The following is a 23,659-nucleotide window of genomic DNA, read 5'->3' as shown; positions in this document are numbered from 1 at the left end:
CATGCCTCCCTCTGCATTCTTATGGCCACGTGACTCCCAAGTCCCACGTCCTGTGGCAGCTGAAGAGTTGTGTGCAGCACCAAGACCGGCACTCCTGGGCAGTGTGCAACCTGCAGATACCCCCACTCCCCTCTACACACCTCTGTCTGCGGGCCTCTGCAGTCGCATCTCAGCCCTTCCTAGACCATCGGGCACTGACTCTTCACCAGACCATCCTCTGTCTGGTCCTCAAAGAAGGTCCAGTGTCCCCAAGGCCATGGGAGGGAGGGAGGACCTATGCCACTGGAAATATTCCCAGCCGTCCCCCAGATGTGTCTGCTCACGCAAAGGTCTCTCAGTTCCAGGCTCAATGGGTGTCTCTAGGAAATACCTCAGAAAACGGAAACATAATGATAAACACCTCTGCCTCGCCCCACCCGCCCTGCCCTGGCTGGGGCTTGCCTGGTGTCTGAGCCAGGCCCCTGCTGGGGTCTGCCATTCTAGGCCAGCCTCAGGCTCCGTGGCTCCAGAGGAGTAAGCTAAGGCACATAAGAGAGCCTCCACCTGCCTGCCCCACCCCCCCACCCCCGTGCCCATCCAGACCCTTCCTCAGCCCACCTCTGCTCCAGATTCCCTTCCCGAAAGCCCACAGGTACAGACGGAGATTTCCAGTGCTGATAGCAGTCTGGCTACCCCTCCTCTGTTCTGTTCTGTTCTGTTCTGTTCTGTTCTGTTCTGTTCTACAGAGATTCAGTACAAAGAGTAAGAGCTTTGGTGTCAGGATGCTTGTGTATAAAGTGTGGCTCTACCACCGTCAGCTAAGAGATGCTGGGAAAGCCATTTCACCTCCAAGGGCCTCAGTCTCTCATCTGCAAAATGGGGATAATACACCTGCTTCATCAGGTTGTGCTAAATATGTTCATTTTAGATCACAGGATTAAAATTCTCTGCCATAGTGGAGAGATCCTTATAATAAAGACTCCTGCTATGTGCCAACCACCACTCCAGGCTCTTAGCCTACGTTACCTTTGACCTTCACAATAACACCACGAGATGGGTTTTATTATACTCATTTTGCAGATGAAAACTAAATCCCAGAGAGGAAGAGTGGCTTCCTCAAGGCCATGCAGGCAGATGTTCAACTGGAATCCTGGTTTCTAGGGTCCCTAGTCCTAGCCGTTTCCTCCATACATGGTGCCCTTGCTCTAGAATTCCTGAAATGTTGATGGGTTTGTGGGAAGGGTATCGTTTTAGGTGGCGCATCCCACGGAAGAGTACTCTCCTTAGTGTTGTTTCTGTAGCGAGCCACGATCTGACCTCTTCTGGAGGTTACTCGGTGGGCTCAGGGGCAGGTGGGGTGTGAACATGCGTGACAATTCTGACCAGGCCTGGGGGACATCTGGGGGTGACATCAGATAGAAGCCCTGTCCTCCAGGAGGTGGTTGTGGCCAGTGTGCAAACCCAGACATTCTGGAATGGCCCAGACCACTGCCATGGAGAGGAGTGTCCAGGGGGAGGGAAGGTCCTATTCCTGACTACCAGCCTCAAGGACAAGCTGAAGGGTCCCCAAAGATCTTGTGCAGATTCTTGGATTTCTTCTGCTCTATAAACAACTTATAAAATAGATACTAGGTGGTGAGTTTTTATTAACTAAATTTATTCCGTTTACAGGCTTATCTAATACTCTGAAATTATCTCCTTTCTACCATGTTTGAAGTTAAACATCTTTCGCTTAAAAAAAAAAAAAATGATAGTGATGTAAGGCAAAGGGACCTTTCAGAGCCCTTACTTGGCAAAATAAAAATTTGTAGCTGTATTGTTGGCCCTACCCACCCAGCTGTTCTTACCATGGGAGAGAATTGAGCATGCCTGAAACACGATGGAAAGAAAGACACAGGAGGGGTGAGGCTGCTCAGTGGGGAGTATTACTAGCCCAGTCTTGCAAGAAGGCAGGAAGGGTGGGGGCAGAGCTCAGGTAGAGGGTCTGGCCTGGGTAGAGAAGAGCACTTCCTTACCTGTACTGGAAGGAGGGAGGAGGCTGGCAGACAAGTCATTTGCTAGTGGAAAAGTAACCTGATGGCTCTCTCATCAGAGCTCCGCTCTGTAAGGTAGAAGGTGCAGGCATCTGCAGAGAAAGAAGAGGAAAGTGGAGGGTTCTTGGTTTCCAGAAAGAACGTTTGACATGAACGCAAGCAAGACTGGCCATAAGAACTGGCATGGACAGGGAGTCAAATAGCTTTCATCTCCTGGGACAGCTGGCATTGATTGGTCGTGGCTGCCCGGAGTGTGATGGTGTAAGGGGTGATAAAACCGAATCGGGGCTCAGCAGAGAAGAGGTCGTGATTGATTAGTGATGTGTGCCTGACCAGGAGTCGGGCACATGCCTGCCTTACATCTGTTCTGACTGCCTGGAACACAGACTGCTGGCTGGCATTTGAGGGCCCACGAACCCACGAACCCACGAACCCACAGTGGTCTCTAGTCATGGGTTGCAAGGTTTTCTACAGCAACGCTGAAGTGTAAATGTCAGTGCTGTCCCCCAGGCCTTCTCCTAGACTTTATCCTAGTACCCACTGCTTCATGGGCATCCCAGGGTATGTGAACCACTCCAGGGCAGGGTCCTTACCTCCTCAGAATCACCACCAGCTAGGGGATGTTCTGCAAAGACATAGTGGACCAAATCAGCCAGAATCAAGTTCATTATGTTTAGTCATTCCATTAGTCCCCCAGGCCTCAGAGGGATAGGGAGGTCTTAGTCCCAGGCACTAAAAGAAAATGACCATTTTGTCCCTAGCTCCAGGAAACTGGTCCTTCTTGAGATGTTTACTTATTGGCTAACCTGGAATCTGGGATAGAATAAGTAATGGAGGAGCTGGCAGAGCTTGCTTGAGTACAAGCCAGACTCAAAGGCGGACTGGATAACCGCTAGGGCCCATTCACTGAAAACCCTAGAGCCGGTGGTAACCCGTACATTCCAGAATCCTAAAGTGCTCTGATCTGAGTATGGTTCTACCTTCTGACATTCCAAGCCCTTTGATCCTGTTGTTGGAAGGTTGGTGGCCCTAAGAACCCCACAGTTTGCTTTGATTTGCTTCAGTCACTCTTGGATCCCTTGGGAGGGTTTTGGAGCAAAGAGCCTTCCGGCACCCGGAGATCCCTCCCTGTGGGGCGGCTGCCGCCTACACCCACGGGAAGCAGAGGTCCAGGCACAAAGCGAGATTGGAAGAGTTCTTGGGCGGGCTGTGTGAGCAGCGAAGACAGACGTGGTAGCTGCTGCCCCAGTGCCCGCACACCCAGTTCGCCCGGCCTCCAGGCCGCTCAGCCTTTCTCACCCCAGCCCTCAGGCCCGTACTCAGAAACACGCCGGGGGGCCGGGACACAGAAGCCGATTGGGTGGTGAAGCCCCGGGCCTGAGAGAAGGAATGGGATCCCAACGCATCAAACACCAGTAACATCTTTTTTATGACTAACAGCAGCAATAGCTGTCTGCAGGGTGGTACGATCCTGCCTGAAGGATCATATGACCTCTATGTCCTCAATTCCTCTTGGAGGGAGACAGGGTGGTATTTATTATTCCGTTTGGCAGATGGGTAAGTCGAGGTGCAGACAGGAAGTGAGAGAAACAGAAGCGGACTGAAATGTTGGTCACGTTGATAGGTCATTCTTACTGATGGCCAGTCTCCTCCCCTCAAAATGAAAACTCCAGCTGCTGCTTGGGCCCTCTGCTCTGCTGAGAGTGCCCTTTTCCTCTTCTGCCTGGGCTTTCCACGACCTCGGAGCTGGGCTCTCACAGCCCTGCATGATTTCCTTATCACAGGCCTGCTTGTGCTGAGCACTCTGTCATCTCCCAGTCTAGAAGGGAAGGTAAGTCAGAGAAGGCTTCCTGGAGGAGGTGGGAACCAGTTAAAACTTTCCCGCTGCAGGTCCAGCTGCCTTCCAGCTCCTCATCATCCCCATAGTCGTCAGGACAATACCCACACCCACCTCCCTCCCACCTGGGTCCTCCACACGATAGCCTCAGGAACAGAAGCTCCTCGGAGCTCATGGCGGAGCATAGGAGAGCAGCCATGTCCCGTGTAGGGCCTTTTAAACCTTAAAAACACAGGATGCAACGAACAGGCAGCACACGCCCAGCCACTTTCTCCTCTCCCAGGGGCACGCCCACGGCCTGCCACATTCCCCTCGCTGGAACACGAGGCCACAGCATCCGGAAGTGTTTCAGAATTTCCAACGGTGCTTCAAAGGGCCCTCCTCCCCACCATGTGCACATCTGGCAGCTGGCACGCCTCCTCGGGGCTGTGATCCTTGGCCAGAGTCACCCTTCATGTTTCAGCCCAGAGCAGCCAGCCAGCCAGAGGAACATCCCATCTGCTAGCCTGTCCCTAACCGGAGCCAACCCTGCCCTCTGGAATGGGGGAGAGAGGAGACTGGAGGACCTGTGTCCCAGGCTGGACCTGTCAGTGAGCCAGGGTCTACGGAACATCAGCCACGGGCTCGGCACTCTTGCCGGGCCGTGTGGGGAAGGCAAGAGGTGAAATGGCCTAGATAAAGAGCGTGGGCTTCAGAGCCAGCCTGCGTAAATTAGAAAGCTAGTGCTTCTCTGTAGAGGAAGTCGCCTGGGCAGACCAGGTACTTCACTTCTCTGATGTCAGATTTCTCCTCTCTAAATTGAGCCTGAGAGTCGGTGCGCTTGCACTTGTACTGGCCAGTACCTGGGGCAGCGCCATCACTGGATAATGTGACCTCTTGTTATTATGACTTGAGTCCTGGCCCCTCGGGGCCCACAGTCCCCCAGGGACAGGACTCCCCGCAGGAGACAGCAGGACCATCATGGGGATGGCGGGGGGGGGCGGTGGCAGGGGGAGGCAGAAGTAGCCTCTGAGCCTCTGAGGACCCAGACTGGACACCACACAGAGACCTCCAGATCCAGCTTCAGCTCCAAGCAACAGTGAGGCTCAGGAGCAGCTTGGCCAACGGGAAGTTCTCCTGGGGTCCCGGGTGCTGTAACTCCAGGAAAGGAGCCTCTGGATGTTGTAGAGTTACCTTGGCCATAGCGAGCCCTGGGCCGGGCACCACCCCTGCAGTCACAGAACCCATTGCAGGCTCTGTCTCTGGGGCTCTCCCCCAGCGCCTCTTGGTGACCTTGAACCACTGCACAGCCACTGCTTGGGACTAAGGCCGTGTCAGACCCCAGGAGGAAAGGCCTCCATGTCTGACCCATCTCAGGGTTCCCAAGGCCTGGGACATGCCAAGAGGTCCCAGCAAGGGCTTGCAGAGGAGGAGCTGCCGGCTCCAGGCCCCTCAAGATGCAGATTGACCTAAACCCCCAGGACTTATGCCCTCACTGATGGGGTGGGGTACAGGCACCAGGCTTCCTCACCTCTAAACAATATTAATTGAAAGAGGATCTGGTCCAAAGAGAATGAAAAGGCTCAAACCCTGGAGCTTTTAAAAGAACCAAGAGGATTGGCTTGCAGGCATGGGCCTGGTGGCGGGTGGGAGTGCATGCTTCTAAGAGAAGTACACAACTGGGGGACGTCCTGAAGGGGACCCCCAAACTGGGCAACGGTCAGACAGGTGTCAGAGGCCCAGAAGCAGCTCCAACCCCAGAGGGAGTCTGCCCGTGCTCAGGGAGCCCCGGCCTCATCAGCTGCCTCCACAAAGCGCCCTTCAAACAGACACGCTCCAAGCCATGGACAGGCTTAGGCAAACCCCGGTTCTGCCGCTTTCTGTCTGTATGACACTGGGCAGGTCCTGGTGGCCTCAGAAGGATCCTAGTAAGGTCGGGTGAGACTATGAATCAAAGAGTCTAATTCAGTCTGACTTTTAGAGAAATGGCCGGCGGGGGTGCCTTTCTTGGTATTTGTATCTATCCTCCCATTATTTAACAGCAGAGCTGAGCTGACCAGCTGAAGGCTCAGGGCTCTTTGTTGCTAACATCCTGGGTTCTGGCAACCTCCAGAGAGGAGCAGATGGCAAAGGGGGCAGAATCGGGTTCCACCCAGACACTCTCAGCTCCCTGGAGGGTGTCTGAATCCCCTCTGTGCAAGCCTGACAAGCACTCATTGCCTCTCTGCTTACATACCTCCAGGGATGGAACACTCGCTCCCTTACAGAACTGGACAGTTGCCTGGGAAAGTGTTCTTCGGGCCCAGCTGAAACCCGCCCCCTTAGTCTTGTCCTGCTGCTCCGACCCTCACCATCGCCCACCTCCCCTTTCACTTTATATTCCAACACCCGGAATCACCGGTGGTGGCCTGCACACCCACACCCTTTTTCCCTTTGTACCTGTGCATGCGCTATGTCGCCTGTCGTGAAAGCCCTTCCTTTTCAGCCCCATAGCCCCTGGTGGCCCTCCCTCGCTGCTGGGCTCTCACTGCCCTGTAAGGGTTTGCCTGCCTGTTCTCCCTCCCCTCCCTGCACTGTGACCTCCTCCGGGGTGGGGACCATGTGTCTCAGTTCCTGGCACAAGACTGGGTGCAGGGGAGGCGTCATCCTGGCCCTTACTGAACAGAAAATGCCCCCGCCCTGCCCCGGGGTTGGCTGGTGAAACAGGAGAAAAAGGACCCAGCTCTGCCAGTTTCCCAGGCAGACCTTCCTTGGGAGATCAGAAGCCCTGTGGTACCCCCAGTGTCCATGCATCCCAAGGTCCCTCCATGCAGCCCTCCTGTCACACTTCCTCAGGAAAACAAACACCTCTGTCACTTGACATCCGGCCAGCTAATCCTGGAAGATAGATTAGCATTTGAAAGTTTCCCGTGCATTAATTTCAGACAGAACATAAATATGAGCTTGGGATCCCTCCTCCAGGAGGAAAATGCTGGAAACCCAGCGAGCTCACTGGAGAGAAAACATGTGTACTGGTGGAGGGGAGCCCGTGTTACTTCGGAACCTTTGGGGGAACATCTGGTTCTCCCCTCTGCCCGGCCCCCCAACATTGTCTCGAAATCACCTTGTTAATTGGTGTATTCTTCTTGCTAAGTGCTCACACGCCTTTCCCTCCGATCTGGTGAACCCTGGAGAGGCCACACGTGGTTGACAGCTCCCTGCCCCCTAATGTGACCTCAGGCTCCCTTGCAGATGCTAATGCTTCGGAGCGAATGTATGAGAGCGTGCCGTGAGCTATGACATCTCCGGATGGAAGTGAGCTTGGCCTTTTACCAGCTGTGTGACCTGGGGCGAGTCCTTTCCTCTCTCTGATCTCTCCTGTCCTTGTCTGGAAACTGGGGGGGTACCTCGACAGGTTCCCAAAAGGATGAAGTGAGATGACACGGGAGAAGCACCGTGTACCCAGGAGACTCACTCAGTAGGACTTTGTGTTCAGGTTATCAAATGATGGAATCGTAGAGGTGGGAAGACCCAGGGGACCATGTAGGGCAACTGAGGCACAGAGAGGGGAAGGACACTACCTGAGGTCACATAGCCAGTTGGGCTGTTGAGCCAGGTTTTCTGTCCTACCCCCAGATCAGGGTTCTTGGCTCTTGGTTCTTGGTAAATGGGGGCTGTCAGGCCGTGGCCAGCAATGGGTAAAGGCTAGATCCAGCCTGTGCTCTGTTTGCTGAGCCTTGTGCCCTGGCACAGGCCTGCTTACACCTGGAAGAAGGGGAGCCTTTTCTCTGCACTAAAACGTCATGGGGCTGTGCCCATGAAGAGCAGGACACCTTCCCTGTTTGCTTATGAATGTCCCTCAAGTGGCACCCTCGCTTGTGGGCTTAGAGAGATAATCACCACGCCAGCCCCACCTCCTCTAGCCCTGGCCTGCCCCCTCCCCACTCCATGTATGTCTCCTCAATCCCACTCATCCTGGGAGTCCTGGCTGCATGAATTCCTCCTCCAGGAAGTCTTCCATGATATCCTCAGATCAGTCTCTCCTCTACCATGCATGCCCCTTGTTTTCATTTCTAGGTTCTTTTTCTCTTCTTTCCTCTTTCTTTCTCTCCTCTATCTCTGTCTCTTTGTATCCCTGCTCTTGTTTTTGTCTTCTTCTATCTCTTGCTTTCTGTCTCAGTGTCTCTCCTTTTTTCTCTCCCTCCTGAGGTCCCTGTGTCTCTTACAGCCTATCTGCCAGCCCCTCCCTCCCCACTCTCATCTGTCTGTCCTCTGTTTCCTTGTGTCCTGGTGCTCTTTTCCTCTCTCTGTCTCTCCCTGAGGGTGTCTCTCTTCTCTCTCGGCCTCTGTAGCCTCTTCTCCCCTGTTCTCTGTCTTTGTGGCTCTGTGTGCCCTACCCCCTCACTGTCCTCCCTCTCTTTCCTCCTCTCCTCACCCATGTAGCCTCTGCAGATGAAATGGAACGTGCCCTCCTGCAGAGAGCTGGCCAGAAAACAGCTGTCAGTGCTGGAAGTCGCTGCTGAGCAGTGGCCAGGAGACCCCAGGAGCCTGGGCAAGCCACGCAGGCTAAGCCCCAGTGCTTTGGGGCCCCTTTGGAAACTTTCCACACCTTCCCTCCAGGTTCCAGGATGGGTGTGGTGACTTTTTCAGGATTTGTGACCTTGGAGGCAAGCCTAAGCCCCGTCTGCCAGCGTCTGGGGACAGCAGGCACTGGGCCCTGGCTCAGGCTGGTGCAAGGCCCAAGCTCCTGGGATTGGTGGAATCTGCAGGAGCATCACCAAGAGGCCGGGCGGTGGCGGCAAGGGGAGGGTATCTGTGAGCTCAAGTCTTCTGGGGATAGAATGAGATCACGGCAAGGATGTGGAGTAACAGGTTTTGTCATTCATTCATTCAGCAAGCATTCACCAAGCCGCCACTGTGTGCCAGAATTGGGCTTAGCGCTGGGGTCGAGGATGAATCAGGCATGGCTCCTGCCCTCAAAAAACTCACAGTCTCCCAGGTGGCTTGCTGGAAGCACATTCTGACAGGGGCGGCTCTGGGGTATGGGAAGATCATTCCAGCTGCAGTGAGGTAACAAGGAAGACTGTGTCTGCAGTGGTTCCGGGCAGAAGCTGCTGGTGACCTGGGCTGGTCAAGCATGGTTAGGAGGAAAGATCAGGGGCACTCCAGTGATTGGATGAGGAGGGAGACGAAGAGTCGGGACACAGCCCATCCAACTTGGATAACAGAGCTCAGCTGAGACGCATCCCAGGAGGGGAGGGTGAGTTGGATTTTGTAGGCTCTGGCGGATGTCAGGTGGAGACATGCAGGCTGCAGGTCAGACGGGCCTGGGCTAGGGCAGTAGTTCCAGAGTGGTCTGTGTTGTATGGTAATTGCAACCATATGGGTGCGTGATTTGTCCACAGATTGTGCGTGAGAAGAAGGCGATGGGGCCCCCACACTTACTGGGCAGGAGAAAGAGGAACCCACCAAGAAAGTGGGCACAGGGCAGTGGTAAGGCTACGGAGAGAAGCAGGATAGTGCGGTGTCATCGTGGGGTCCTGTGAAACTAGGCCCAGAGAGGGTGGGGTGGGGACCGTGGTGGGACCCGGCTTGGGAACCGATGGCTTGTGCCCGCAGTCCTGGGGTGCAGGCTGCATGGGGAGGGTGCGTCCTGGCGCTGTGCAGGGAGCCACGTCCAGGAGGGGGACAGACACCGTCTCCTTGCCCTGCAGGGACGGAAGTGAAGGTGGGCGTGGCTTGGAGAAGGAAAGATGGAATTTGAAAAACCTCATGGCTGATTGCTTCCAACTCCTCAAAGTGTCTGAAGTCTTCTGCTCAAGGTCTTAAGTGGCACAGTAAGGGCTAGCACCGCTGAGGTTGAGGGGACGGACAGGGTGCTGACTGGACACTGAAACGCTGTCAGGCGGTGCTGGGGATCCAGCCACAGTTCTGTAAGGCTCAGGGCCTTCAAGCACCCCCCTCCGCCCACTCCAGGAACGTTCCTTTCAGAGTGGCCACACGGCCTCAGTAAATACTCAGTGCTGCTCCCATGCCGCCGTCGTGCTTCCCCTGGTGGCTCCTGAAATCCTCCGGCGGACTGCTGCTGGGCCTGGAGGCCCTGGCCTTTAAAGGGTCTCCGTGGAAGTGGGGAAGGAATCGCCTCTGCTGCCAGCAGTGAGTTCCAAGAACCGCTGGCAGGGGTTCCTGCCACCCGTGTGCCAAAGGCCACCGTGCCCAGGCCCCCTTCCAGCTCCGTCACACTCTGGGGGCAGGCACGGGTGAAGATGACTCTGTGGCCCCACCGGGGACTGGCTTAGCTCGTCACTCCGGAGTGCACCCTGGGCTTTTCCAAAGGGCATTCGCTCCTCCTGCCTCATTAGGACCTTACAGCCCCACCAAACGGATGAATGCCGATTTGACACACAGGAAGACTGAAGCTGGGGGCAGGGAAGCCCACTTGCTCAGGAGATTCACAAACGTGACAGGAGCTTGGGTCTCTGTCCTAGACAGGACTGGGTCAAGGCCGGAGCCCTGGGAGGGGCTATTCATGCCTGTGTGGTCTGTGTGACGTCTATAGCCAGCTTCCCAAATGAGCCTCACTTATCCCCTAGCCTCACACATGCTGTTCCCCCTGGCTGTAACAGCCCCCCAGCCTGTGCCCGATTCTCATCCTCACCTGGCTAATTATCTTTTTTTTTATGTTTACTTATTTTTGAGAGAGAGGGAAAGACAGAGTGTGAGTGGGGCAGGGCAGAGACAGAGGGAGCGACAGAATCTGAAGCAGCTCCAGGCTCCGAGCTGTCAGCACAGAGCCCGACGCGGGGCTCGAACTCACGGATCGTGAGATCATGACCTGAGCCAAAGTCAACCGATTGAGCCACCCAGGTGCCCCTCACCTGGCTAATTCTTATCCCACCCTTCCGCTAGCAGTACCTCCTCCAGGAAGTCTTCCCTGACTTGAGGTTGTGCTTCCCTCTGCTTAGTACTTAACCCAGATCAAAAGACCTTGATTCTCGAGACGGAGTGGCTGGAACAGGTCCCCGTCTGTTCACCACTGGCTAGCACTAGATATGCACTCGCTCAGTGTTTGTCAGATTAATGAACTGAGCAGGTAAAGAACAGGAGGGAGAGAGGGAAGAAGGGAGGGGTCTCCGAAGTCAAACAAAAGCCTTCTCCATAGAGTCTGAGAGCGGGGGTGCCGGCAGATCCCTCCCGTGTACACAGAGACATTGGGAGCATTCGAGCGTAATGGATTTGCCCGAGGTCTCAGAGTGAGCATGATGGGTCCTGGACTGGAACCCGAGTCTGTCACTCCCAGACCAGTAGTCTTTTGCGGTGATCCCAAGGTGGATTCCAGGCACAGTGGCAGGCCAGTGAGGGACATGAAGGCGGCCCAGAGGTGTGCAGTGCCGTCCGGCAGAGCGCTGCAGGCTCTGCCCTCTGTCTACCCGCTCTGTGGTCCCAGCCTCGCTTCCTCCATGCCAGAGCCTCTCCGTTCCCGCACAGCTTGTCCACTGTCTGTTCTCCTCAGACCTCCCTGGGGCTGTCAACATGCTGACCTTCTGGCTCCCCACCTGTCACCACCTGTCACAGGCGATTAGAGTAATGGTACAGGGATCTCTCCCCAGGTTCTGGGGCGAATGGGGAGTGGAGGAGAGTGTGCTGCCCACGTGAGTGGGGCTGCAGGGCAGGCACACGGGCTAGGAGGCCGCAAGGGGCCACTGCCGCTCTGCCCGGATTGAACAGTGGGGAGACTGAGGCCCGGGGAGGAGGAGGGGCTTGCCAGCGTGCCGACTCCCAGCAGTTACCGCCTCCACTCACTCGGCCTCCCGAGGACTCTTCCTAACCAGAGCCTAGGAGAGCCTTCACTGTGTCCCTAGACCTCACGCCCACGTCCTGCTGCAGTAGAGCCATTTCTGGGCTCATCTGGGGCTGTGGGTCTCTGCATTCTGAGCGATCAGCACAAGGCTGGTCACAGAGCAAATGCACCATAAACTTTAGTTGAAGGAATGATTCGCGGGTTGTGTGAGATGAAGACCCCCGTCTCTCCCGCCCCCCAACACACACACACACAGCAGGGCCACCTCTGTGGTGTTCCGCTCTCTGTTTGGACCTCTTCTGTGCCACTGCCGCTGTCCGCTGGACCCTGTAACCATTGCAACCATTTGCTGCTCTCTCCTTCCCCAGCATCTTACACCTTGTGAGTCTTCTGGGGTCACCCCAGGGCCTGGGTTGAAATATGTGGTCTTTAAATGTTGGATCAGAGGTGAACAAATGAATCCACGAAAGCCTGGGTCCAGCCGACGCTGAGAGAACAGTGAAGCCTGGTGAGGAGACAGTCATGAATATGCAGAACCCACCCCTGTGCTAAGGAAGGGCACCTCAGGTTGCTGGTGGAACTCACAAAGATGAGCCACAGACCTGTTGAAGGCTTGAGGGCTTCCTGGAGGAGGTTTTCTCAGAGCTGGGCCTTACACGACCACTGTAGGCTGACACAGGCTTAATTCACTTTATTTTGCTGGTATAAAACTTGCGGTGACCGCAGCCAGGGCGTGGGTCCTCTGCACAAAGACTGTGCTGTGGGTGTTGTTACAGCCTGGGGCTGGGGTCAGCTTAATGGCACGATGCAACGTGAAACACTTGTGAACCTTTGCTACTGTGCCAGCCACTCTTCCCGTGGGCCTCGCAACAACCCTGGAGGCCGCTATCACCATCATTCCCACTTTACAGCTGGGAATGGGGCACAGAAACTGGGCCTGGGGAGGTACCACTGGTAGGCAGCAGAGCCAGGATTTGGACCCAGGCAGGGTGGCTCCAGCACAACTTCCAGCTACACTGCACTGCCCTTGGTGTAGGCCACTGGCCTGAGGCTGTCCCGGTTGCTGCCGACTCGGCAGGTGGCTGAGCCCACTCTGTCCCTTGTGTTCCAGGTCATTTTCTGGGAAACAACACAGTCATTGACGTCCTCCGGCAGGCGGGGCTGGAGGTGGAGCACACGCCCGCAGGGCAGACCATCCACAGGTAAGAAGCTGAGGCATCGGGGGCACGCGCCCGGCTGGCCTGCTGCCACCATCCATGAACCGTGCCCGACCCCGTGCTGCGTGGCCAGCCTGCACCCAGCCTTTCTGCTCGGGCCTGAGGGGCAAGCTGTGAAGAAGCCCTGTAGGGACTGGCCTTCACCAGGCAGCCAAGAGTGGAGGGGCTGGGCTGGAGGTGGGGGGACCGAGAAGGAAGCTGGTGTGCAATCTCGGCAACCTGGGGGAGGTGAGGTTGAGGGGTGGGGCAGTGGGAACAGGAGGAGGGGTAGGTTCTGAGCTGCTCAGCATTTAGTGCCGGGTGAGTGGGTGGGGTGGAAGGACTCTGTGGGACTCCTAGAGAACTGGGGATGCCCAGCCCTGCCCACACCTGGTCCTCACCTTTTTCTGACCACACCTCTTGGGGGGCCCTCCCACCCCAGACTTTCCCACCAGGGCACACCTACTCCACTCAAATAGCCATTAGTGGCCATCCTTTTTCTCAGAAGGGCTCCTGTGCCCACCCTAGGCTGGGACTAGGTGCTCAGGGGTCAGCTGGGTCCACTTGTGGTCCACGGTGCCAGGGCGGGCATGACAGGGTGTCAGCACACTCTGGGCAGCTCCGGGGCAGGAGGGTGTTTCTCTGCAGCCTGCCCTCCAACTGTTACACAGGAACCTTCTTCGCTGGCCCCCCAAGGGCGACCACAGAGCGATTTCAGCCCCAGTCTCTGGCGTCACGAGAACTCGAGTCAGAAAGAAGCTTGAATGGTCACAGTGAATCTTTATACACAGGTCTCTAAGCACTTTTAGCTCATTAAATCCTCACAAGAGCTCTATGAGGTAGAACGTGGAGTACCCCCATCTTAAAATTGAGGAACTTGAGGCCCAGAGAGGCGACGTCACTTGCAGAACACCCGGCTTCTGTCACTGCAGCCGGGCTCTAGAGCCTCCCTCAGCTCCTAACTACTCCCTGTCCCCTCCCTGGGCGCCGGAGGGGGTGGGTGTGCTTGGAACAACGAAGGCTTTCCTCCTTGCTCTGCACAGACGACGCTTGGGGCCCCCCAGAGCTTTGAGCCTCCAGCCTCCTAGCTCTGGGCCAGCACTCTCTGCTCTCCCCTGTCTCCATGACCCTTCTAGAGGAACTTAAAAACTCCCTCACGTTGGACTCCTTCCTCTTTTGATCATCTGAGTCAACCGGACGAGACTGATGAACATTTAAGTGCGGCACAAATCCGGTCTGCCCTGGGCCAGGGCAGGGGTGTGTTGGAGGAGTGAGGCATCCAAGGCAGCCTTGGGGACAAGGCACTCCTCATGCTCCCCTTCACAGGCCCAAGGACTTCACCTTGAAGCTCATTGTGTCTTTCCAGGCCAGGCGGGGCGGGCAAACGGGCCGGCGCTGCTGCCTCGACTCCTATTCATCTCAGAGCCCAGGCATCAGAGGAAGGTCCCCCGCCTCTCCCGCCTCCCCGCCCGGCCCTGCTCCGAGGGCTCTCAGCCCCAGGCTCCAGCGCACGCCGAAATCCTGCGGGTGGGGCGAGGAGCTGGGATGCTGGGGAGGCCCCAACAATAAAAGCCATCATCGGCCACAGGTGCTTCCTGGACCCATCTTTTTGTCCGCCTGTTTTGAATTATCTCCCCAGCAGCTGCAGCATCTCCTGGGCCCTGGGAATCTGGGCTTGCTGTGGGGGCTGGGGACGGACAGGCTGAGCTGATGGCCTTCCCCTCTCATGGAGAGAGAAGCCCCTCACCCCATTGTGTGTGCGGGGGTAGAAGAGAACAGGCTTCTCGCCGCCTCGGGTGCCGCCTCGCCCTTCTACTCCCGATACCACGTCCAGCCTTCTGCCAGGGTCTGAGGTCCTCCCGAGGGAGTCCACCTGGGCCCCAGAGAGGAAAGAATAAAAGGGAGAGGAGCAGAGGCTGTTCCCAGGCTAAGAGACCTGTGTATATAGCACTGCATGGAAAGTGAATTCCACACACACACACACACACACACACACACACACCTAATCAGTGCTTTAGTGCCTGCTACAGCCAAGTCCGTGTGCTTATAGGCCAATATCAAAGAACGGCTTGTTGTGTGCCAGGCACTGTGTTAGGACCTCATCTCATTCGTCCTCATGACGACCTTACGAAGCGAGTGTTGTGACTACTCCCACCTCACAGCTGCCTGCCGCTTGAGACGACTTTGTCACCTGCCCTTGGTCACACAGCCTGTAAGCTGCAGAGCTGGCATGTGAACCCACGTCTGTCCACCTCTAGCTGGAGCTCTGACCTGCTTAACACTGTCCTGCCTCCCCAGAAAGATGCTCAGGGAATAGCTGTTGAATGCACAGATGGCTGGTTGTGTGAATGATACAAACCACCGCATTAATATTTTAAAAGTTTTAGTTAATACTGTTAACTACTAAAACAGTTCCACGGCTTACTATTTGCCAGGCACTGTTTGCAAGGCTTTGCCTGTGGTAACTTAGGAGACCCTCATGCTGCCCCTCAGAAGCGCAGGCTGTAGCGCCCCCCATTCTGCAGAGATGGAGATGAGGCACAGTGAAGTCAGGTCACTTGCCCCAGGCCCTTCAGCCAGAGCCTGTGGAATGAAAGACCCTGAAGAAGACGAGATAGGCCCCCGGGGCCTGCCCACAGCTGACTCCCTCACCTCCTACTAGCCTGGGCTCAGGTGTCACCCTGCACTGACCAGAAGCGCCCCCCACCAGCCTAGCAGCCTCCACCTTCAAGCTCCCTCTCCTGCCCTCCCCAGCGGCTCCCACCATTTGACATCCTTATTTTCCAGCTCTCACTTCAGTGTGAGCTCGAAGAGAACAGGGACGTGATTTGGTGACCGCTTCTGCCCAATTTCTAGAAAGGTGCCTGGTGCAGGGTGGGTGCCCAGGAGACATTTATTGAGCCGATCAAAGAAAGAATGGGTCAAAACTCCATCTCTGGACATGAGACAGTGGTTTCCCTGGGTTCCTCTCGCCGGGCCCAGCAGGGGCACCCAGCCTTTCCCCTGCTGTGACAACCTTCTCACTGGGCTGCACTCCCTGTCGCACGTGACTGACACAATCCCACACGTGCACCTCTCATGCTGTTGCCCCTTTCCAGCCCTGCCGCCCGGAGCCCCGCACCTCCACCCGAGGGGACCTCGGCAAGCCCGGCCCCGGTGACCCCAGCCGCCGCCCTCCCCGCGGTACCCTCGGCGACCCCCACCGTCCCGCCTGAGGAGGAGGACCCAGCCCTGTCCCCACACCTCCTGCTCCCCGACAGCCTCAGCCAGCTGGAGGAATTTGGGCGGCAGAAGAAGTGGCACAAGAGGCAGAACAAACACCAGCGGCCGCGACAGTTCAATGACCTCTGGGTCCGCATCGAGGACAGGTGAGCGGGGGGAGGGGCAGGCCTGTCAGGAGCTGCGCATCTCTCCGGGTCAGCCCGGGGCACCCTCTCATCCCGGACCCTGCTCGGAGGAAGTGAGCCAGGTGGGTGCTCGGGTGGAAACTTCTGGGATAACTTGACTCACCCCCCGATTCACAAAGTCTCTTCCTGTTCATCCGTCAGGGTTTACAGAGCATGCTCACATATGATTTTTCATTTGTATTCTCAAAATGAGAACAAGCACACTTGTCTGCATTTTAAAGGCAAGGAGATAGAAACTTCCTTCAGGTGCGGTAGACAAAAGCCTGCTTTCCCCTTAGCTCCATTTGTCCCATGGGCCAGAAGGTGAAACTGGGAGAAGATACATCGAAACGTCATAAGTTCCCTGCGCCTGGAAGGTCTTAGTGGCCGACACCCTGGCAGGGAGGCTGCAGAGGGCCTCACTCTGCCAGAAAGAGATGGCAGGTGACGACGGACAGCCTTACTGCCGTGGGCTGTCTCTCAGGAGGGGAAGGGGAATCTGTGATAAATGATGTCGAATATGGGCAGGTGCAGAAATCATCCTGCTCTGCAGATAGGTATCGGTCCCCTGCCTGTGTTCTCCTGCCACCCCTGTGCCACCTTCTCAGCCTGTCTGTTTCCAAAGCTCCTGATGGAACCAGGATACTGTCTCCCAATTTCCACCTATAGACTCAGTATAGAGCAGTCTCCCTAGATTCTGCTTTGGGGTAGGAATCTCCATATGTAATGAGCAGTGTCACCAGAACACCCTGGCTGTCCCAGGGAGTGGCCATCAGTGAAGGTCAGAGTCCTACCCCCCGCGGTAGCCCAGCCCTGGACATCGTACCCCAGCAGTGGGCCCTTGCAGACTCCAAGTCTCACCTGAACCCTCAAGATCATCCTCCAGGATTTCCCCAGAATGCCCAGAATCATCTGGTTACTTATAAACAAACAAATGCCCAGGCCCCACTGCAGACCTCATAAACCTGCACCTGCAGGGCATGGGCTGGCAAGCTGAGCGTTGAGTCTGCACTCGGTTGAATGTGCGCCGCAGTCTTTGCAGCAGCTTTGGGGAACGTGGACCCAGTTCTGCGTTTACAGATGGTGAACCAAGGTCAGGTTGGGGACGGGGGGCTTGTCCAAGGTCACATAAGCAATCGGGGGCTGCCTCCTGCACTGTCTACTTCACGGTCCTCCTACAGCCAGGTCTCTGAGTCATCGACAAAAGGTTGACATGTCCAGTCCACTGTCTTAAAGTTTTGGATGCGCACTGTTTTGAAAAGACTTCCAGCAAGTAAGAGTGGAGGCCACTGCACCTTGGGCCATTGGTTTCGAAGTGTCTGACTTGGGTTACTGGGAAATGTACTTCTGCAGAGCCCTGGCCAGCCTGTCCCACCGAAGGCAGAGGCACTGCTATGGCTAGATTAGCCGTGACATGTTTGGCTCGTGTGCCCAGCATGGGCGCCCCCTCCAAACCAGGAGCAGGGGCATGGGGTTACGTCAGAGGGCCACTTCTTCCGTGCTGGGGAGCACTCACAGGCTGCTAGGAAGGAGCAGGGCCGGGGCCGGAGCTGGCAGCACATAAAAAGCTCCAATCAGAGGTTTACTCCGGGCCCTCGACAACCTGCTGGGGTGACTGAGAGACCCAGCCGGTGGCGGGCCCAGCCCAGGAGGGGACAGGAGGCTGGCTGTCAGCTCTGGCGACTGACCCCCCAGCCCTAACCACTTCTGAAAGGTAAATTTCAGCAAACGACTCCAAGCAGTTTCCTTTTCACAACATGTAGCTCTGAAACACAGAGCCCAGTTTCAGGATAAGAAAATAGCTTTTCTTTGGCAAGAGGGAGCCCTTTCTCCCACCTAACAGGTAAATTGTGGCTGGATAACTCTCTTCCATCTTGTTGGGTTGGAGAAGGAAGTTTCCCCGGAAGGGCACCCTGCTTGAGCTCCTCGATGCTTCTTAGGCAAGCAGGCCCTGAGCTTCTGTCACTCCCAGGGGACTCACCCCATTCTCCTAGGCTTTCCAAGTTTCCAGCTCTCTGAGAGGGAACAGAGGACAGCTCTCCAAGGGGGGACCTAAAGCCCATTCGTGGCCATTCTAACAAAACCATTCTCCTTGGAGCTGTGATTCCATTCTGAATTCTCTCATTTTCTTGCCCCCAAATCTGGCTGGTGCCATCCATCACCTCTCCCAACTCATGCTACACTCGTGACCCAGCAGCAGGGCCCCTGCCCAAGGGCACTGCCCCAGCAGCCTGGGATTCTCCAGTGCTGCCCGCCACTGCCCAGTGAGCTTTCTGCCGCCCAGCCTGGACACAGAGCATGGGCTCCCTCCGGCCTGCAGCTGCCTCTCCTGCGGGCCCTGTCCTCACTGAGCTGTGTGCTGCCCCTCAGTCGGCCGTGCCCAGCCCATCTTCCACCTATGCCGTTGCTTTTCTCCCTGGGTGGGGGAGGCACGAGGCTCTTACAACCCTCATGTCCCCAGTCTTGTCAGTAGTCCTGGAAGTAAGCTTTGTTTGACAAACAAGGAAACTGAGGCCCAATGAGGTCAGGTAACGCCCAAAACCCACACAGCAAGTGAGCTGTGGAGTCAGAACCCACAACCCAGGTCTGTCTAATGCTAAGGGTCACATTTGCCCATGGCCACACAAATGCCCCACCCTTGCCTGGCAAACATCTTCTCCATCCTCACTGGCTGAAGTGTCCCTTCTCTCCTCCCCCACAACCCACAGTTCCTGCAGGTGCCCCAGTCTTAGCACAGTCACACAGGCTGCAAATCCTCACTTGTGTCCCAAGGCCTGGAGGCCGGGAGGCACCAGATCTGGGCTGGACTTCTGTGGCCACCGGGGGCCTCGTGAGGGTTTGTTGACCGCATGCCTGAGTGAGACAAGGAGGGAGAGAACTGGGGGTAGAGGCTGGCCAGACCACCGCCTGGAATGAGCTCCCCTCCACTCACCCCTCATTACCCAAGATGTAAACACACAGGAGGAAGTTGAGAGAAGCAGCAGCCCTGGCAGGGTGATTAATGAGGACCCTGTGGAAGGGGCCAAGTGCATGTCTGCAGACGGCTGTACAGCAGGGGCACAGAACTCTCAGGAACCCCACATCTAAGGGCCAAGAGGGGGGACAGCAGTTCAGGGTTCATTCCCATGCTGGCTCTGTGCCTACACACTGCCCCACTGAGAAATGAGACTTGTGACAATCCTCAGTCTCTCTATCTCTTTTAAATATTTATTTATTTATGTATTTATTTATTTATTTATTTATTTTGGGGAGTGGGGTGGGGAGGGGCAGAGAGAGAGAGAGAATCCCAAGCAGGCTCTGCACTGTCAGCGTGGAACCTACACGGGACTCCATCCCACAAACCGTGAGATCACGACCTGAGCTGAAATCAAGAGTCAGATGCTTAACCAGTGGAGCCACCCAGGCGTCCCCTCGGTCTCTCTTTTTGTGCAGTGAGGGCCTTGACTAGGTCCATGATGGTCATGGCAGCCCCGCTGCTCCCCCAGCCCATGGCTGGGGTATGTGCGCATATGATGGGGTTAGAGGGCTGGATAAACAAGGGGTCAGAGTGCTGGATGGAAGGACAGTCATGAGGAGGTGGGTGCAGGGAAGTGTTGGTCATGGCCAGAAGCGAGGTACAGGTGGGCATCAGTACTGACCCAGAGTCCTGTGGGTGCACCATGCAGGGGCAGGGGGTACAAGACACACACACACACAGAGCGTGTCGTTGTCTTTCTGGGCCTCACTTTCCCCGAGCTTTGAGCAGATGGCCAGGGCCCCCTGGAAGAGGAAGACCTCTCTCTGGTCCGCACAGGGGGGCATCCTGCCTGAGGTTCCCCGGCTGCACTTTCTCTTAGCAAAGCCAGGCCTTCTCCCAGGGAGCTCCAGGGTGGTGGTGTCTCTGTGTGGGGACGGAATGCTACGGGATTCGAGGTGGAATCCCACCCACGGGGGATTCTCTTCCCCCATGAGAAATGGGAAGCAGGACCGCTCTGTGCATAAAAGCACAGACAAATTCAGGCAGAACAGGCTTCAGACCCCGGCCCTTCCTTGTGCTTGCTTTGAGGATTAGAGAGTAAATAAGTGATGCTTATAGAATGGTAAGCTGGCCCCAGACCCCTGGTGACACTTGGTGACAGTTGTCCCCAGAGTTGCTGGTGGGACTCTCAGTCTGGTCTAAGATGCCACTCTCCCTCCCTCCTCCCTCCCCGACAGGAGCTGCTCGTGGGCCCTTCGCACGTCTTAGGTTTCAAGCATAAGTGGGTGCTGCCCACTCCCCCGCTTGACAGGAGCACACTGGCCACGTGCCGGTTACCCAGCCCCGTGTTGAGAGCTGGTGGGGACAAAAACAGAAAAAGTCTCAGGTCGTGGCCAGGCAGGGATGGCTCCCTAACACGCTGTGGCTGAATTAGCCCTGGAGCCCCAGTCAGTTTTCCTGCACCTGTGAAGGGATTGGTCCGCCAGGGCTGTGGGGAGGATGAGGGCATTCCCAGCAGAGGGGGCCATGAGGCCAAAGGCGTGGAGGCTGGCATGGGCCTCAGACACTGGGATATCAGGCAGCAGGCAGACCTGTCGCTTCAGGTCTCCGACCTGCTTGGCCCGGAGAGGCTGAGGCCAGACCGGAGTTGCCGTGGGGTCTCCTCTGGGCGAACCACAGGGAGAGCTGCACCCTCAGGCAGCAGGATAGGCTATCAGGTAGGTCCCCCTCACCCAAGGCCCATCTCCACACTGTCTCCCTGGAAGCCTCTGAGGAGGTCACCTAGGGCACAGCCAGCAGTCCCTAGTATTGGAAAGAAAGCCACAGCCTCTGAGACCCCCAGAACCCGGCCCCAGATGGCTCTTTAAGACCCTCTAAGTACACGGATTGGCCTCCTACTCCAGGTAGCCCTCTGGAGGGGCCTCAGTGGGCAGACAGCTGACACCATCGCAGGCACCGGCCCTCCTTTTCTGTGCTTTATACCCTGAACTTCTGCCTAAGATCTCACTTCTAGCTTCTGCTACTAGAAAACATTTTAACGTCCGTGGGTCTGTACCTGCTCCTTCATTGTACACATGGGGAAACTGAGGCCTGGAGGAGAGGACTTGCCCCACGCCACGTGGCACACAGGGACATAGGGCAAGCTAGAACAGGGCTTCAGCCTTCCTCCCAAGCAGCGGGGCCCTTCCCCACATGAGGGGCCCTGTCGGCTCAGAGCAGACTCGGCCCCTTGGTGCCAGCCGTCTGCGGAGCCTGGGAACACTCTCAGAGTGTTTGCTTTGGCTTCAAGGCCACTTTGCCATGAGACGCTCTTCCCCTGCACGGGCCCGGGGGCGTGGGGGGATCTGGACTGGGGGACTGAGCTTTGTGAGCAGAGTGGGCTCGGGAGGCGGGGGCATTTGGAGGGACTTTCCGCACCCCCCCCCAACTCCGTTTCCCTGGGACTCCTTCCAAGCAATAAAACCCCCGCTCAGGCTCCAAGGGGGAGTGTGCATCTTTGGTTTTAAAAGTGTGAAAGCAAATGCCTTTGGGCGCCTTTCGAGACGGTTTTCATAACTCCCACTTGGCCTTCCCTCTGAGGGCGGGGCTGCCTGCGGCCAGCCTGGGCCCCCGGTTCCAGGCACCCCAAGTGGCACATAGCCTCCTCTCCTGAGGCCAGGCCTCCTAGCCTCCTGGCTGCTCAAGCCGAAAGGATGGGGCAGCCGCTAGGAAGGGACCATCACGGACGCTTTGCGTAGCGCGCAGAGGTTTTCTTTGCATTAGAAGAGAAAGCGAGGGAAGGGGCTAAGGTAATGGCGCGAGGCCACGGGAGGCCTCGCCTCCCACCCTGGCAGGCCTCCACGCACAGGTTTTCCAGGTCTCAGCAGGAGGCAGCACGCGAGCTCCTGTGCCCTCCAGGCACCTCTGTATCCTAATCCCCTTCAGGCTGTCTCTTCACCTTAGAAATGGGGATAATGAGATGACACGCGTACAGCATCACAGTGCCTGCTGGCTCAGGGGAGGCGCTTCCCAAACGGAAGACGCTGGTAGCGGGAGAGGCAGACACAAGCATGCTAATAACGGCGCCAAAGGTGGCCAGCGCCACGTAGCGTGCCCACCGCGTGCCAGGCACTGCTGTGAGCGCCTCGCGTCCGGAAGCCCGCTCAAGCCTCCCGTGCACACGTAGTTACCTGCGGGTGACACAGCGGGATCAGTGGGACACGTGCGAGGTTTGGTGGGCAACTTCACTCTCCCCGGGGCCTCCACAGGGGGGCGCCGCTGGGCCACGCCTTCGAAGGTGGACCGGAAATGGCAGCGGGACCGTCGATGCGACCGCAGAGGGTGGTGTGTGCCGGCAGAGCCCGGAAAGCTGAGGCCGGCCGGCACCAGATGGCGCGAGGTCTGGGGGCTCTGCGGGCTGCTACGGGTGGGCATCACCCCAGATGTTGTGGGTTATGAGGGACATTCAGAGCCACCTGGTCTGCCCTCCTCTCCTGTTCCACAGGCACACCGTCTATCCAGGAGCATCTTCCTTCTGTGCGTCGGGCATATGACACACTTTTGTTCCCTCCTTTTCTGATCGCTGCTCTGGGAGTTTCTAAAGACTGAGGAACACACGTGGCGGCTGTAGCCACCAGGTCGAGGAGAGCCTCGTGTGAGGATGTGGCATGTTCTTGTGGCTGGAGCATGACCAGGAGCGGAGAAGGAGGACGGGCCGGGGAGCGAGGACCTCCTCCTCGACCGAGGGCATGTGGACGCCCGCTCCCAGAGCAGAGGCCCCAGCCCTGAGGCCGAGCCAGGCTGCGTAAGAGACGTCCGGCCGGGATGGCAGTGGGGCTGGACCGTGGTGGTGATGATTACAGAGCTCACATGATGCAGCGACCCTGTCCTAGCACATGGAAGCGCAGGCCCCGGCAAGGCAGGGGGCTCCCTGCTCACCCAGCAAGTGAGCGGCGTACTGGGCAGGGGCAGTAAGCTCTGGAAAGGGGGCCGTGTCACGCAGGGGAGAGGCTGCCCGCACCACAGACACCCGGGAGGGGCAAGCCTCCTGCCTGCACATCAAGTGCTGGGGGGCACCTACTGTGTGCCCAGTTCAGATCCCAGCCTTGCTGTGAGTCCTGGAGCACGTTACTTAACCTCTTCGTGCCTCGTTTTCTTCGTAAGTAACGCAGGGATTAGATCGGACCTGCCTCGTAGTGTTGCCATGAGGATTAGAGGTTAATGTGTGCAAAGCACTGGCACAGAGCTGCCGCCAGCCAGGGTAAGTACTTCTCTGACCGCCAGGAGCACCCTTAGCCACGTGCAAGCTCGACTCTGACTTCACAGCTGGCTGCTGTCACCTCCTCCGGGAGGCTTTCCTGGCCCTGCCCTGGATGGGGCCCCTGTGCTGTGATGGAACTTGCTGGATCCTCTCTCTGCCTCCCCTGCCAGGGCTCCACTAGAGCAGGTGTGGGCCCAACGCCCCTGGGGCCCCACCTCTTTCTTCATCCTGGAGGCTTCTCCCCCTGTGGCTTCTCTTTGTTATGCCTCTGTC

The 23,659-nt window shown here is 57.0% G+C and overlaps 1 protein-coding gene across 3 annotated transcripts in view; it reads left to right on the top strand.

Annotated features, from left to right (window-relative positions):
* Positions 1-23,659, top strand: part of TRABD2B (TraB domain containing 2B) — a 222,459-nt gene that overhangs the window by 192,264 nt on the left and 6,536 nt on the right. For 2 of the 3 annotated variants that reach the window (XR_005788543.1, XM_040470163.1), the window contains exons 5-6: positions 12,720-12,810; positions 15,903-16,172. Coding sequence is in view for 2 of the 3 variants with exons in the window: in XM_040470163.1 (XP_040326097.1) it covers positions 12,720-12,810; positions 15,903-16,172 (361 nt within the window). In the remaining variant the exon portion in view is untranslated. The other variant, XM_040470164.1, reaches the window with a different exon arrangement.

The sequence above is a fragment of the Herpailurus yagouaroundi genome, unplaced genomic scaffold (assembly GCF_014898765.1).
Source record: "Herpailurus yagouaroundi ecotype Mexico unplaced genomic scaffold, PumYag 77, whole genome shotgun sequence".
NCBI classification, from domain to species: Eukaryota; Metazoa; Chordata; class Mammalia; order Carnivora; family Felidae; genus Herpailurus; species Herpailurus yagouaroundi.
Note: the sequence above shows the minus strand (reverse complement) of the source record. Positions and strands in the feature narration are given on the sequence as shown.